At 33.7% G+C, this 16,963-nt stretch overlaps 1 protein-coding gene across 1 annotated transcript; it reads right to left on the bottom strand.

The window, feature by feature from the left end:
• Positions 1 to 1,312: 1,312 nt before the first annotated feature.
• LOC110787229 (dormancy-associated protein homolog 4) lies at positions 1,313 to 4,174 on the bottom strand. Its single transcript, XM_021991818.2, has 3 exons — positions 3,612 to 4,174; positions 2,842 to 2,950; positions 1,313 to 1,918 (listed from the first exon to the last, which is right to left on the bottom strand). The coding sequence occupies exons 1-3, from the start codon at positions 3,880 to 3,882 to the stop codon at positions 1,891 to 1,893; spliced, it is 408 nt and encodes a 135-aa protein (XP_021847510.1). The 5' UTR covers positions 3,883 to 4,174; the 3' UTR covers positions 1,313 to 1,890.
• Positions 4,175 to 16,963: the final 12,789 nt, after the last annotated feature.

The following is a 16,963-nucleotide window of genomic DNA, read 5'->3' on the forward strand; positions in this document are numbered from 1 at the left end:
AACATTCGGAACCATTAAACAAAATTAAGCACCTTATGTGGATGTTCAGTACAACAGTAATCATGTTGTAACCTTTCTGTTTAATATAAGACATCTATTAAGTCAAACAGTTTCAATTACTCCCTCCGTCCCGGAATACTCGACCCGGTTTGACCGACACAGAGTTTAAGGAACTTGAATTGACTTATTTAATTTAATAGGTAGTAGTTGATAGTGGGGTATTATTCTAATGTAGTTAGTGGGAGGTGGGTTAAGAGGTGGGGTTGGGGGAGAGTAGGGGTTGAATTTTTAATCATTTTTTATATGGAGTAGGGGGTGGGTGGGTTAATAGGGGTGAAGTGAGAAATAATATAATATTGTTAGAATATTTCCATTTTTAGAAACAGGTCAAGTATTAAGGGACGACCCGATAAGGAAAACAGGTCAAGTATTCCGGGACGGAGGGAATAGACAACATGGAAATGACATCATGAGCTAATCACATTGTACACTCATCCAAAAGAAATATCTTCAAACATAAAACCATGCAAGAAGAAAAATCAACAATGTGTCAACCTTTGAAAAGAAAAAACCTTGTGGGTTCGCTTAATTGGTTGTTAAAAGTTGAATTGTGTTACAAAACTAACCTGGATTCATTAATCTAGAATGTAAAAATTGATTATATTTAGACAAACGCTATCTCGAATTCTATGGATGTTCGATCAATTCCAATCAAATTTCTGCATTAAATTAAACATCAATTTTTCATCATTCTACGTAGTACTTGATATAAGCCAATTAAAATAGTATCAACAACTTTTACACCAGCTGTATAAACTACTTAAATGATCCAAAACCCTGTCAATTCCTCAACGAAACGAATTACACATGATTTTCTCCTACTTGATTAAATATGGAGTAAAACAAGAATTGAAGATAGACGTAGCTCACCAAAATGACAATATTGTCAATGAAAAACTAGCTTTCTAATGTGATTAGTGGCCTAATCTTAGGTCTAGCCAACAAAGGGTCATGCCTCCCATTATCCCATCAACCTAAGTTTGGGCAATTAAACTGCATATCCTATATTCTACTTAATTATGTGTACCGTGTGCATACGACAGGGCAACATTCTAACATGTGGTGAGCACTGAGCACACGTATGATATATCACATGTGACCTGGTTAATCTCTTTAGTACTTTTTATTGTACTTTCATATTTGCAAAGGAAAATCAAGTTTTTTTTTTTTTTTTTTTTTTTTGGCAATTGCTAATCAATAGAGCAAAGTTTGATGTGAAAGAAGAAGAGCAATCAATACTTAAAGCACAAGAGATAGAATTGTGGGCTTCCATTAGAATTAAAGAAGGTGTACAAAATGTTACCAGACTACTCGTACAACATATCTACAATAGTCTACCAACACTAGTACACCACATCTTTTCAACACCTAAAGGAAAGAGACATTCATGGAATACAATTCAAAGGGGGTCCATAAAATATGTACAAATGACCCCATTTCTTACAATAAAGACTAGAAAGAAAAAGAAAAATGAAGAACAAGGCCACATTTGTTCTTTCCTATCAGAAGCCCATAAACCAAATGGCTGCATAAAGCTTGAAGGGTCAACCATCTTTTTTATTAATCCTAATATTTATAGAGAAACTCCATCTTAATTTATACCAAGATTAAGTTAATAAACTTCATACTAGTTAGGAACTCCGTACGGATCAATACTTATTTATAAAGATCGACCCGTTACATTTATAAATAAATACCACTCCGTAGAGAATATTCATACTCTAAATGTTTCCGGATGTAAGATAGATTTTGTAACTCTGTATATATAGAGGGATTATTTCCGGTAGGCCAGCAGGCAGCTATAGAAAGTAATGCGATTCTCCATTGTAGTCAACGATCCAAGGCACTTATCATGATCCTGTACCACACAATCATGATCATAATCACTACTATTGCCTTATCTGTCTTCTCAAAAGAAATGCGCAAGCATCATATGGATTATTAATACTATACCATCTTAACTACGAAATTTCTACTATATTCTTACTAACGTGTTAGAATTATTTAAATCAAAATATATCCCTACTATTATACGGAGTAATCTTATCATATAAAATGTGTATCAGGCGCATAAAATACTACTCCACATTAAATAAAACATGATCTTAAGTATCACACTATTATAATGTCGATCACTACCTTTAAACTTTATCAATCAAGCTAGTACACCCACTTTTTACAATTTTGTTGAGTGTACTTAATTATATGTATTCATTTTACCTTAATTAAGGAGCGTGCTCGATCAACACCATACTTATTTTGTTAGAATAAGTTCAAATCAAACATTGGAAAAGTTCAATTCATACCAGATAAGAATATAAGATCATGCCATGCCCTTATTTCAACTTACTTATTACTCGTACTTTATAGGTACGTCATTTAACTCGTTTCCGTGTACTCTGCATAATATTTTATTACAAATTAAACCATGAACTAAAAAACATGTCAAATCCTATGATAATTTCGTAAAATATATTTATTAAAACAATAGTTGCTCTTAAAATTAACCCTTTTTTTAATACAAAAATAGTCCGTTATAAAATTTATTATTGAACACACACAATTTGAATTTTTATTACCATTTATACTAGCTACTTTGTAAGAAATGAAATATAGTCATGTGGTCATGTTATAATTGTCTTATTACACAATTTTATAATATTAACTTTTTATAATTTTTACTCATTAAAATAAAATATATTAAACATTAAAGATATTAATTATTACGGAGTAAAATATTACATTAGATATTAAAACGAAAGTAAAAAGAGGGATGCGTACCAATCATAAACGGTAGGAGTCGTCGGTTCGGCACATTCCGACGCTTGAAACGTCGGCTTTTTCCTGGTAAATGGTCTCTTCGCGTCCGGACTCTTACCCATCGACCCCGCTGTGGTACACATGCAACACAACATGCATATATTATATACTCCATTATAATCAGATTAAACCATTATTATTCCAAATTCAATATAAATGCTACAAATATATCGAAATATATATATATAAAAAAGTAATATTTTCTTATGATTGAAATATCGAACCATGGTTGATTTTTACCTCTCTAACCATTACTTTTACTCTTATATATCAAATCGCGTGCAATTAAAAATTATAAAAAATTAATATTTAGAAAATATATATCGATACGAATCTAATCTTACCCCACATGACTAAAATTTACGTACGTACGAATCACACACACAAAAAAAAAAAAAAAAAGTTATAGTGGTAATAGTATAAACACAAATTGTGATATATTTACGGACTGGAAAAAGTACGCAAAATCAAGCATTAGAAATGTCAACCAATGAAACAATTCCCAAAAATAAAAAATTATTTTGCATTAAAGTTTAAACTATAGTATAGTACTCTTTTGTTTAGTAGTTAGAGAGTGTATTTTGAAACAATAAATATCTAATCCGATTTCAACAATAATATATCCCCGCAGTAAAATAAAATAAAATAAATTATGGTTAGATCGAAACAATCAGTATCACACTAATAAAATAAAATTACAGTAATGCATAAAATGTAGGAGGAATTATTACGTGAAAAAGGAGAGGAGGTCCCACTAGAGGGAGAAGAAGGGGAAGAAGCAGCAGATCCATGATCAACAGTGAGGCTCTTGGTACGTAGGATAGTGATACTACGAGAAACCGGGACCGTTCGATCATCCCGGTGATTATAATTAGTGTCAACAATGGGATGATCGGCTGATCGGGCGGCTGATAATGATTTATACTTACGGAGTTTACCTATATCCTTTTCCGGTGCCGGTCCGGCTAATGTTTCATCCCATAGCCTGTCTAAGAAACTCATTTTTCTCGATTTATCGCCGATTTTTTTTAGAGAAAATTATATCACTAAAAGAAATTAAATCTGTTTTTTTTTTTGTCTTTGTTGAACTTCGTTTTTTTAAGGCGAAGGGGTGGGTTTAGATTCAGGAACGAAAATTGGGGTTTTTGTTGTTGAGTTTGCTAATTATGGAGTGAGAAAAGTGTTGAAATGTAGAGTGAGAAAGGGGTTTTATAGAAGGAGAAAGAAAGGGGGAGAAGTGGATAAGATTTTGTTGGATAAAGAGGCTCCGTTTTGTAAGGAATTTTTTAGGGTGAAGACTGAAGAGCCATCAAATTGTTTAGTAGGTATGATGTGGATTGGATCAAGGAATTCAATTTATTTTCTGTTTTATTCTAAATATATGAATTTTAACATCTAGATAGGTGTAACTAGTTTAATATGACAACTTAGATACGGAGTAATTCTATATATGGAGTATTATATTCGAAGATATTATTGATTTGACTGTTGTCCTTTTGACTGGTCTAGTGGAGCGTGATAATTTGTGTTTTTTAAAATTTTTACGTGAGGTGTTAAAGAGTGGAGTATCATTTACACTTAACTAGACTAGTCAAAAGTTATTTCTTGAGCAAATTATTTAAGTTTTTCAATTAGTTCAATTTTAATTTTTGAAGGGAATTTGTTTACTTTAAAGAGTTACTCCATTCATCTCCACGCTATTGATTTAGACTTCATTATAGAAATATAATCAAATAAAAAATGTAAAAATAAAAAATAGTGTTAAAACAAATTTGGACAATTGGAAGATCGTAACAGAAACATTGTTTTCCATGCATTTAAAATGGAGAATGACAGAATGACGGTTGAAATTAACAAACTTTATTTATTGATCACGATTTCATTATGGTAACCAAAATTGCACGGAAATGAGTGGGATAAAGCGAATTGAAACTACTAGATTCATCTTGAATTTCTTTTAGTAACTTAGATAATTAAATTATACAAACATTTACGTATTATGATTAAGTGACGGGAATGAGTAAACATAAAATCTTATTTAAAGTTGTATACAATGAGTTACCTGATATATGTAAAAATTATCTATCTTTTTATTGATAATTTCACTTTAATGAAAATTATACCTTTAAAATCACTAATAATATATTTAATATAAAGATAACCCTATAATCTTTTAAAATGTTTATCTATCAATTTTTTTTCCAAAAATATAAAAATTTATTAAAACATCTTAAAAGTTACTAAAAGTTGGATAAACTACATCGGATACATGTAAGATGAAAAAGTTGACATAGTCAATCATTTAAGATGAGAGACAAAATTGTACTCCCTCCGACCCAAAATACTTCCACTGTTTTAATTTTTTTGTACTATTCACATAATTCACTTTGATCCTATTTTTTTTTCTAGTATATGAAAACCAGTGTTAGTATTTAATATATTGTTGGCTTCATCTTTATATATATTTTCACAATATTAATATTTTTAACTTTTATATAAGGCGGTTTTACACAAAAGACCGTCTTGGTGTCATATAAATTAACAATGAAAGCAATTAGTTAAGCAATGGAACCAATTAGTTATCACCAAAAATAATTAGTTAAGTATTGGGATCAATTAGTTATACAATGAAACCAATTAGTTAAGCAATCAAAGTGATATTTTTGATAAGACGGTCTAGCACAAAAGTTGCCGAAGATATTGATGGTTAAAATTGTGCGTGTACCGTCAAAATGATGCGAATATTCTAGGACGGATGGAGTAATATATATTGAGTATCAAATACTTTTGTACAGAGTAATAAAATAAATAAGCTTTGTCTTGTTTTGTTGGTTTTTTTTTTTTTTTTTTTTTCCATCGATATGAGCTTTGTTAAAGAAAAGAAAAAAGAGATTATAAAAAATAAAAAATAAAAAAAGAGACAAAACAATCCAGTGTTATTCAGTACTCCGTACTTTGTTAGTGAGTGACAAATAGGAAAAGGGGCATACAGAAAACGATAATGACAAAACGAGCCACTTGTAAATATTTTAGAAGAAGTCAATAAGACGACAACTACGATTCAATAGGATAAGATCAATTTGTTACTCCGTATTCTTTACTCATTCATCTAGGATCTACCAATCATAGATGTCGACATATATATTCTCGACCTCAACGCCCTCAACTAGGGATGGCAGCGGGTCCAGGACCCTACCCAGACCCTGTCAGACCCTACTCTAAAATTAGGGTATGGATTTTTATTTTTTAGACCATATAGGATAAGGGTAGGGTATGGACATATGCTGTTTTTTTTAGGGTAGGGTAAGGGTATTAATTTTTCAGATCCGTACCCTACACATACCCTACCCGCGGACCCTTAAGACCCATACCCTACCCATACCCTATATTTAGACCCGCTTAAATTTTGTTATTTTTATATACTTCAATTTTTTTGTTGGATCTTGATGATGAAGTAGATGATGATATTGACGATAACTACTACTAAAGTACTGAATGGATACCTATTTATTAACATTAATGTTGTGTAGTTAAGAATGTGGGATTTTGTAATTTATGAGCTTCGTACTTTAAAATGTATTGTGTTTAAGGAAAGACAAGGATAATTTTTGAAGACTAGCTATTTATTTGTTTTAAAATGTCTTATTAATCGTTGTTCTTGTATTATTTTTGCATATTACATATAATTGCATACAAAAAAGAAATAAAAGTTATAGTTTTACGCAGACCCGCATCAGACCCTAGACCCTACCCATACCCTGTCGGATCCATAGGGTCCGGGTAAGGGTCTTATAATTTTAGACCCTATAGGGTAAGGGTAGGGTATGGGTATATGTCAAAAAGTTAGGGTCCGGGTATTACTAGACCCTACCCAGACCCTACCCATTGCCATCCCTACCCTCAACCCACCAAATGCTTTAAAAAAAGTGAACAGTGTGCACGTGAGCAGCACTACATGTGGCTTAAGTTGGCTAAAGACAATGATTTTACCAAGTCTTGAAATTTTAAACTTGATTTTTTTTCGATTTTTTTTTTCAACTTTAGGTTTTAAAGCTTAGAATTTTGGGATTTTGGAGAAAATTTGGGTGTGGTTAGCAAAATAAAGCCACATGTGCTTCTCACGTGCAAGTCAATGGCCGGAAAAAAATAATACTAAGGTGTGATTTCATAAAAAATAAATATATAAGGTCCTTTTTACTGATCCAAGGCGAACTCTTAATGCATGTTATCGATACACGTTGGTTTGATTTGATTTGATAATTTGTACGAGTAGGTAAACTTTAGTAGTATTCCATCCAAAAGCATTAAAACAATCAAAATTAAACCACACACAAATATAAAGGTTGCTGTAATGGCAGATTCTTTGTGTTCTTATTCAATCTTAGCTTATCAGAGAACTTGAGACGCTAAGCACACAAAAAAAAAAAAAAAAAAAAAAAAAAAAACTTATCAATTAAGAAGAAGCGTTAATTAAAAATTACATCTCAATAATACTTTACAATATCCTATTCTAAGATACGATGGAGGTACTGTAAGTATTTCTAAAATAATTTCGTGTAATTCTGGCCCTGAACTGAACCGAACCGAAAAATCATTCAACGTCGTAGACTGTCAAACACATACTCCGTACTTAAAAATTGAAACTATCGAACATTGCAAACTCCTCAACAATCGAAAAATCATCGAAATCATCCGTACTTGAATCATCAACACTAACAAACCTAACCCCGTTCCTCCATAGAAAATCCTTCACTTTCATTATCCGATGTACCTTCTCTTCATCCTCCTCCTCGGGATCTGTATCCATATCCGTATCCTTTTCTTCGTCTCCATCTCCCAGTTTGACAATTTCCACGATCATTGCATGAGACTTACGTCCAAGAAGATGCTCACAACTTTCCACAATAACTTGAAAGACACACTGATAAGCGTAGTTATTGTCCAAATCAAGTTTCCCTAGCCCCTCCGAAATCGCAAGTTGTGTGTCTTTATCTTCGAAATCGATCGTTCTCTCCCACGTGAAAGTAACGCATCTACTGCCCTCTTTAGGGTTGCGGTGATCAGGATGATAACGTAAGTCTATCGTAAAGTTATCATCAACCGAGCGATCCGGGTCCAAGGTTGGAGTCGCCGGAGTATGGTCAAGTGCCCAAGATGACACATTGAACCCGGAAATCGACCTTGAAATCAATGGAAGATGATTCATGGCTAGGGCAGTAGTCATCGTAACAAAGTAAACTAGCTAGGTTAGGGTTTGGGGGAGGCTTAAACAAAAGTTGATGGAAGATATTGAAATACTTTGTGGTGTTTTGCATCAAATGTTTGGATTTATATACAAATAATAACGCATAGTATATTCTAGAGATCGACCGATGTGTTTTCTTGCAACAAAAGAATCCATGTTTTGAAACCTACACGCTTTAGGAATTACTAATTAGGATTAACGGATATTTCATGAAATGCCCTCGAGTTTTTCCATAATTCACCAAACGCCCATCAAGTTTCAATAATTCATAAAATACCCCTCACAATTCGTACAAATACCCAACTTACCCTTACTAATAACGGACCGTTAGTCTGCCGTTAGCCAAGTTTTCAATTCACCCAAATGCCCCTATTCTGAAACTTATTTCACCAAATGCCCCTATTGTGAAACTTATTTCACCAAATGCCCCAAACTTAACTATAGCTATTTTGATGTTTCAGCGACTAGTTTTTGTGTTTGAAAGGTAGTTGTTGGTCACGGTTGACTATAAAAACCCCTTTGCTGAATGGTTCTTGTAAGTTAGATGTTATTTTGATTTGCTTTGCTAATTTCATAAGATTTTTGTCATGAGTTTTCTTTCAAAATCATCATCTACACCCAATGAGTCCACATTTATTAGAGTACCTACCAAACTTCAACCTCCATTCCTACCACAATAACAAAATTTGTTAGGTACCCTAATATATGTGGACTCATTGGGTGTGGAAGATGATTTTGAAAGAAAACTCATGACACAAATCTTATGAAATTAGCAAAGTAAAGTAAAATAACATCTAAAATACAAGAACCATTCAGCAAAGGGGTTTTTATAGCCAACCATGACCAAGAACCACTTTTCAAACACAAAAACTAGCCGCCGGAACATCAGAATAGCTATATTTAAATTTGGGGCATTTGGTGAAATAAGTTTCCTAATAGGGGCATTTGGTGAAATAAGTTTCAGAATAGGGGTATTTGGGTGAATTGGAAACTTGGCTAACGGCAGACTAACGGCCCGTTATTAGTAAGGGTATGTTGGGTATTTGTACGAATTGTGAGGGGTATTTTATGAATTATTGAAACTTGATGGGCGTTTGGTGAATTATGGCAAAACTCGAGGGCATTTCATGAAATTTCCGTAGGATTAATTATTGGAAGATTTTGCAATAGCTACAATAAAATGGTAGCCACAACAATATATTAGATCTTAACCATTAAAATAAAGTTGACCAATCTAAACCATTGATTATGCTGACTTACAATTTAACTAAAATTAGTTTTTCAATAAAAATAAATACATTAAAAATACCCCCATTTTCCTACGCCTTACATCCACGTTCCTGAACGGTTTCTAACTCTAAACTCCTCAATTCAAAATTCATGTTCATGTTGTGGAATTGACGGTTTGAGATTTCTTGTTCGGGTGGATTCGTTGAGAAAATTTATGAATCTACTGGGTTTCGTTCTTGATGTCCTTCAAATTTGGATGTTTTTGGTAAAGAATGAAAACAATAAGCAATTATCTGAAATGCAGGTAAAGGATGAGAGCTCGTGAATATCTACAAGAATAAGTAAATACCAGAAAAATTAAAACAAAAGTGAACGTGGAAAGATAATGGGTGAGGATTTCTATTTTTTTTGTTTGAAAAAAATTACTTTTTTATTAATAAAAAGTCATTATAATCAACGGTTCAGATAAGTCAACAAAGATAAAGGCTGAGATTCATTTTACTATGAATGGTAGCCATTGAAAAGTCTTCCTTAATTATTATGTTTAATCTAAAATATTTTAGAAACAACGTATTAATTGTTGAATTCTGCTATATTCTATAAACAGTTATACTTCCTCTGTTCCGAAAAATTCGCACCATGGTTGACTTTTACTCTTCTAATCATTAATTTGACTATTACTATCTCAAACCGTGTGCAAATAAAAATTATAAAAAATATATATTTAGAAAATATATATCGATACGAATCTAACATGACTCCACATGACTAAAATTTCCTTACGTACGAATCACAAAAAATGGACAAAGTCGTAGTGTGAATAGTGTAAAAAACAAATGGTGCGATATTTCCGGAACGGAGGAAGTATATAAAATACATCCCCTCATATGTGTTGATTATTAATATTATTAATTATTTTATATATTTAATTAAACGTATTAATTATATTATATACCTTTATATTTTTTTTTTGAAATTATTATATATCTTTATATTACTGTATTATGACAGGAAAAACCGTCTTGGTGTCACCTACTTTAGTTGTCACGTGGTATTACTGACACCAACATTTCTTTTATTGTTTATTTGAAAATATATATACCCATTTTTTTAAAAAGGGAAATCTAGTACATTATTAGAAAGAAAAACGTAAAATGCGTATGCAATACTAAGGGATAACGATATAAATAAATAATAACAAGAAAGTTATGACGAGTTCCAATAATAAATTGAAATATTTTAAAATTTGGTCAATACTGCTCATGCAGTCATGCTAATTTGACTAGAGTCGAAATAGTGAACCGAGTCTGGATGTATGGGCTTCGGCCTCATATTCTTGCTCAAGTTTGGGCCTTAAAGTTAATACACACTAAAAAGCTTACTTTTTAGTAGGCTTTTACCAAAAATATCTTCAGCTGAATTGATTATGGTTTTAGCTATTTCTAAGAAAATTGTTATAAAATAATATATTGCATGTTATTTTATCGCAATTTATGTTATTTTACATGTACACATATGATCTTCATATGCATCATGCTTATTAATAAGATAAGTTGTTTATAAATGGGAAGGAAAGGAGAATCTCCCCTCCTAATTAAATGATTTTAATTGGCCGGGACTAAACTCCTAATCTAAAGTTAAGATTTGGAGGGATACTCTTTAGTCTTTACCCATAGCCTAAGCTAACTTGGTAGGATGTAAAAAAACATGTTCTTTTTAATGAAAATAAAAATACAACGTAAAAGTACCAAATACTTCTACATTTTCTTTTTTGAAGGTATGATGAAGCACTCTAACGGGATCGGAACTCCGCATTGATCAACTCGGTTCGAGTTAACAGGCTATACACTTTGAGAGTAAAGATATAGTAAGAAAACCCTCTTCAAATTGCCCCTAATATAACGAAGATAAAACCCACATTTTTTTAGCTGGAATATTTTCCACTAGATCAAGACATTATTTGTTACTTCATACTTGCATATACTAGACGTACATGTAAAAAAAATACTTGTCGATCTGGTCTACTACTCCTCCATATCAGTAAGAATGTAAATTTGTAATTTAAAGTCCCCACCAACAACTAACTTGGTTAGCCGCCACCAAAGAAAAGTTCTACTGCAGTACAATCATTGTTAGATAAGGCAAATGTTTTTGTACTCCATATATTTTTAGAGAAAAGTAAAAGTTAAGGTAAAATATTGAGACATTATTATCCTAATTTTTATTTTTATGTTTTTACTAAAAAGATTACTGAAAAAGTAAATATAAAAAGCCAAATTTAAAAGAGATGAATTAAATGTTTAAATGAAAAATTGGTATTTGTTTAGGAATATTGGTGTTCGAGTTGGGTAATTCGGGTTCAGCTTGAGCTTGCTCGTTTGTACTTCGAGCTCGAGCTCAAATTAAACGAGCTAAAATCAAAGCGTAATACACTTATACACGTACTAATTGCATGTCAAGCTAGTATAAGCTGTAAATTGCATGTATTGCTCACATTACCGTGGATTTGTGAAAATATAACCGTTCCTTTGTTTTATTAATTAGATGATTGACTCTCTATGGCGGATTTTGGACACTTTTACACGGAGGGGGAAGGGGTCCATATAGAACATCCGTCACAAATGGATTCCGATAAGAAATAGTTACATAACGTTTTGGAATTCTAGACACAAAAGTATGTATTGGAGAACACAACAATAACAGCAATGGGATTGATGTTGATCACAACAAACTCACAACTGAAGCTCCTACTGAATCTACTGAAGTCTCCAACAAACACAGAAGCAAGCTGCTGTGTGCTTTGTTAGTTCAGTTGTTCAGATTAGTTGATACACAGATTGATGACATGGCGTTGGCTTACACAGATTGCTGACATGTAATGATTAGTTGTAAGTTGTTAGCTGTGTTAGTTAAGTTGTTAGCTGTGTTAGTTGAGAAAAGTTAGTTGTAACTAACTTCTTCTTTCATCTGATCAGTTGTGAGATGTAGTGCATAGCTTAACTATAAATACTAGCCTACTTCTCTTCTCTGTAATACAGTTTTACAATCAATAAAAACTTCTCCCTCTCTTCTCTCAAATGAAGTTCTGTCTATGAACTTCTTTATGGTATCAGAGCAGGCAATGATCCTGCCATAATAATCCGCAAAATTCCAAAACAAAATACAAAACAAAAGAAGCTGCAAAATTCAGATTGATCAAAATCAAATTCCAAGAAATTTGAATCTTTTCCCACTTCCAATTTTTTATCAAAGCTAAGTCAAGCAAAATTCAGAACAATGACAGACATTCCTCCTATGCAAGATCCCAACAGTGTGTATTTCATACATACATCAGAGAATCCATATGCAGCAGTAGTATCAGACAAGTTTGATGGAGAAGGGTATGCTGAATGGAAGAGAGGAATTCTTCTTGCTTTTGCAGTCAAGAATAAAGTGAGGTTTATTGATGGTTCTTTGCCCAAACCAGCTCTCAATCATGCTGATTTTCAAGCCTGGGATAGATGCAACAGCATGGTTATGTCATACTTGTTGAGGTCCTTGAGTCCAAAAATTGCAAAAAGTGTAGTGTATTTGTCCACTGCAAGAGAAATTTGGAAATATTTAGAGGAACGTTTTTCAGTGACTTCTGGCCCACAGTTCTATGGATTGCAACAGAATCTAAGTGAAACTTCACAAGGTGAAGATAGTGTAACTGACTTCTTTACTAAGCTCAAGATGATATGGGATGAACTCAGCAGTGCAAAAGCTGTGCCAGTTTGTGTTTGTACTGGGTGTTCTTGTAATGTTAGCCAGAAATTTCTGCAAGAAAAGGAAGAAGAAAGGCTGGTCCAGTTGCTAATGAAATTACACAAGAAACATGCACAAGTTCGAACCAATATTCTGATGATGAATCCCTTGCCTAGTATTAGAACTGCATACAGATTGCTCATTCAAGATGAGAAGCAACAACAAATGTCAGAAGATCAAGAAATTAAGCCAATGGCATTTGCAATTTCTGATGACAGGAGGGGAAACTATAATAAGTTTCAGCCTAAAGTCTTACAAGGGCCTGGAAATCACAAGTTTGCAGTACAAAGCAAAAGGAATTCTTATTTCTGTAATCACTGCAATATGGCTGGACATTCCATGGAAAGGTGTTGGAAGCTACATAGTTATCCACCAACTCACCATAAGGCAAAGAGATTTGCAGGAGTAATGCAGACTGATGATGTGCAAACTGATGAGAATATCACACATATTTCAGAAGAACAGTATCACCAATTCTTGAGTTTAATCAACAATACAGACAAGCCAACAGACAGCAAAGTGAATATGGCAGGTACTTGTCTAATTACTTCTTTTAATTCAAGATGGATCATTGATAGTGGAGCCACAGATCATATTTGCTCCAACTTAGATTTGTTTCACAAGTATTCTTTGGTTGATGAGGGTTCTAAGTCTATCACAGTAGCTGATGGTAAGAAAGTTCAGGTTACTCATATTGGTGATGTTAGAATTGGTAAAGATATTATCCTTCAGAATGTGCTTCATGTTCCTAGCTGTCAGTTTAATCTGATATCCACTCACAAACTGTGCAAAGATTTATCATGCAATATTATATTTACTCATGACAAGTGTATGATTCAGGGGCTTTCCAAGACAACTACAGTGGTTCTTGGTAAAATAGAGTCTGGATTATATGCTGTGATTGAAGAAAGCATGGAGAATAAGAGAGAGGAGAATAAAGACTGTCCAATAGTTTTGGCTACAGTGAGTGATGAAATCAAGTTGTGGCATCTCAGATTGGGTCACTTGCCCTTTGATAAACTACACTTAGTGAATAAAGATTTGCCTTCAGTAGGAAGAAATTGTGACAGTTTCTGTCAGATTTGTCCAAAAGCCAAACAATGTAGACAGTCTTTTCCAATTAGTCAGACTAAGACATTTCAGTGTTTTGAGTTAGTTCATATTGATGTTTGGGGACCATATAGAGTTCCAACTCATGATTATTGTACTTATTTCCTCACAATTGTAGATGACTATTCCAGAAATACATGGACTTTTTTGATGAAACACAAAACTGATTCAGTTGATATTTTGTCTAGATTCTTGGTCTACATTCATATTCAGTTTGGTTTAAAGGCTAAATGTTTTAGAACAGATAATGCCAAAGAGCTTTGTGAAGGCAAGATGTTACAATTGTTACAGTCTCATGGGATTAGGCATCAGAAAAGCTGCACAGATACACCACAACAAAATGGAGTTGTGGAAAGAAAACATAGACATCTCTTAGAAACAGCAAGAGCTCTATTTTTTCAGTCTAGACTCCCACTGAGGTTTTGGGGTGAATGCTTGTTGACAGCAACTCATCTCATCAATAGAATGCCACTGAGTAGTATAAAACTCCAGCTTGGATGGATGATTACATTTGTCTGACATCACATAACAGCTGGTGCAATATTGTTGTTTTTGATGATCTTCCTGTTGCACACAAGGCCTTGGTGAATCAAATTGTCAAGGAACAAGAACCAGTTAGTTTCCTTGAGGCTTCACAGTCAAAAGAGTGGATTCTGGCAATGGATAAGGAAATTGAGGCTCTCACAGCCAATGGAACTTGGGAGATTTGTTTTCTTCCTAAAGGGAAAAAGGCAATAGGTTGCAAGTGGGTTTACAAGATTAAATTGAAGAAAGATGGTTCAGTTGAGAGATTCAAAGCCAGACTTGTAGCAAAAGGGTTCACACAGAAGTATGGAGTGGATTATGAGGAGACTTTTTCACCTGTTATAAAGATGGCTACAGTCAGATGTTTAATTGCTTTGGCAGTAACCAATGATTGGAAAATTCATCAGTTAGACATTAACAATGCTTTTCTACATGGTGATCTCACAGAAGAGGTTTATATGAAGGTTCCTGATGGGATTTCAAATCCAGATAACAAGGTGTGCAGACTTAGAAAATCACTTTATGGTCTGAAACAAGCAAGCAGGCAGTGGTTTGCTAAACTCACATCAGAACTAGTCCATCTTGGTTTTGTTCAATCCAAGAATGACTATTCTCTTTTTATCAAAAGAGTAGGTGGTGTTCAAACATTGGTTGCAGTTTATGTAGATGATATTCTGGTTACTGGACCTGATACAGCAGCTATCATTTCCTTGAAAAGTCATCTGCATCATAAGTTCAGCATCAAGGATTTGGGTGAACTTAGTTATTTTCTTGGGATTGAGATTTCTAGAGTTCACAATGGTGTATTCCTAACTCAGTCCAAGTTCACCAGAGAGTTGTTAGCAGATTGTGGGATGGATGTTTCAAAATTGGCTAAAACTCCTCTTCCAACCAAACTAAAGCTCACTTCTTTTGAGGATGAGCCATTTGCTGATCCTGTTCAGTACAGATGTTTAGTTGGAAAGCTAAATTTTCTCACTCATACTCGACCAGATTTATCCTATGCTGTTCAAACACTCAGCCAGTTTATGCAGTCACCCAAACTTTCTCACAATCTAGCTTTGAACCATCTGCTCAGATATGTTGCTCATACTATTGGTCAAGGTATTTCTATTCAGCCATCATCACAGTTGACACTTCAAGCCTATTGTGACTCTGATTGGGCTGCTTGCCCTGATACTAGAAGGTCTGTTACTGGTTACATCACTATGCTAGGCACCAGTCCAATCTCTTGGAAGTATAAGAAGCAAGGCACCATATCTATGTCTTCCTCTGAAGCTGAGTATAGAGCAATGGCTGCAGCTGCCTCTGAAGTAACTTGGCTTGTTAGGCTTTTACAGGAGATGGGACTTTCTAACCTAACTCCTATCAAGATCAACTGTGATAACCAATCTGCAATTCATATTGCAAGAAATCCAGTCCATCATGAAAGGACTAAACACATAGAATTGGACTGTCATTTCACTAGAGACAAAGTTCTAGAGGGGTTGATTGAGCTCACTTATGTCCCTACTTCTGAACAACTGGCTGATATTCTTACCAAGGTTCTGCCTTCTCCTCACCATTCTGAACTGTTGTCCAAGCTAGGCATGTTTCCTATTGATCCAGTGCCTAGCTTGAGGGGGGCTATTGGAGAACACAACAATAACAGCAATGAGATTGATGTTGATCACAAAAAACTCACAACTGAAGCTCCTACTGAATCTACTGAAGTCTCCAACAAACACAGAAACAAGCTGCTGTGTGCTTTGTTAGTTCAGTTGTTCAGATTAGTTGATACACAGATTGATGACATGGCGTTGGCTTACACAGATTGCTGACATGTAATGATTAGTTGTAAGTTGTTAGCTGTGTTAGTTAAGTTGTTAGCTGTGTTAGTTGAGCAAAGTTAGTTGTAACTAACTTCTTCTTTCATCTGATCAGTTGTGAGATGTAGTGCATAGCTTAACTATAAATACTAGCCTACTTCTCTTCTCTGTAATACAGTTTTACAATCAATAAAAACTTCTCCCTCTCTTCTCTCAAATGAAGTTCTGTCTATGAACTTCTTTAGTATGTATTTTCATTATCCGTGCAAGGCTATTTATGTTTGTCCATTGCTCAAGCCTCAAGATAACTTTTGGTAAAAGCCAACTAAAAGGTGAACTTTTATTAACTTTAAGGCCCAAAATTGAGCAAGAATATGAG

The sequence above is a fragment of the Spinacia oleracea genome, chromosome 1 (genome assembly GCF_020520425.1).
Source record: "Spinacia oleracea cultivar Varoflay chromosome 1, BTI_SOV_V1, whole genome shotgun sequence".
Taxonomy (NCBI): Eukaryota; Viridiplantae; Streptophyta; class Magnoliopsida; order Caryophyllales; family Amaranthaceae; genus Spinacia; species Spinacia oleracea.

What these genes read in the sequence shown, in the direction of transcription:
- LOC110787229 (XM_021991818.2), bottom strand. Translation starts at nt 3,882, where the DNA reads ATGAGTTTCTTAGACAGGCTATGGGATGAAACATTAGCCGGACCGGCA. An exon ending in GACCTCCTCTCCTTTTTCAC is followed by an intron (nt 2,951 to 3,611) that starts GTAATAATTCCT and finishes TGTGTACCACAG; the next exon opens with CGGGGTCGATGGGTAAGAGT. An exon ending in ACTCCTACCGTTTATGATTG is followed by an intron (nt 1,919 to 2,841) that starts GTACGCATCCCT and finishes TGTGTGGTACAG; the next exon opens with GATCATGATAAGTGCCTTGG.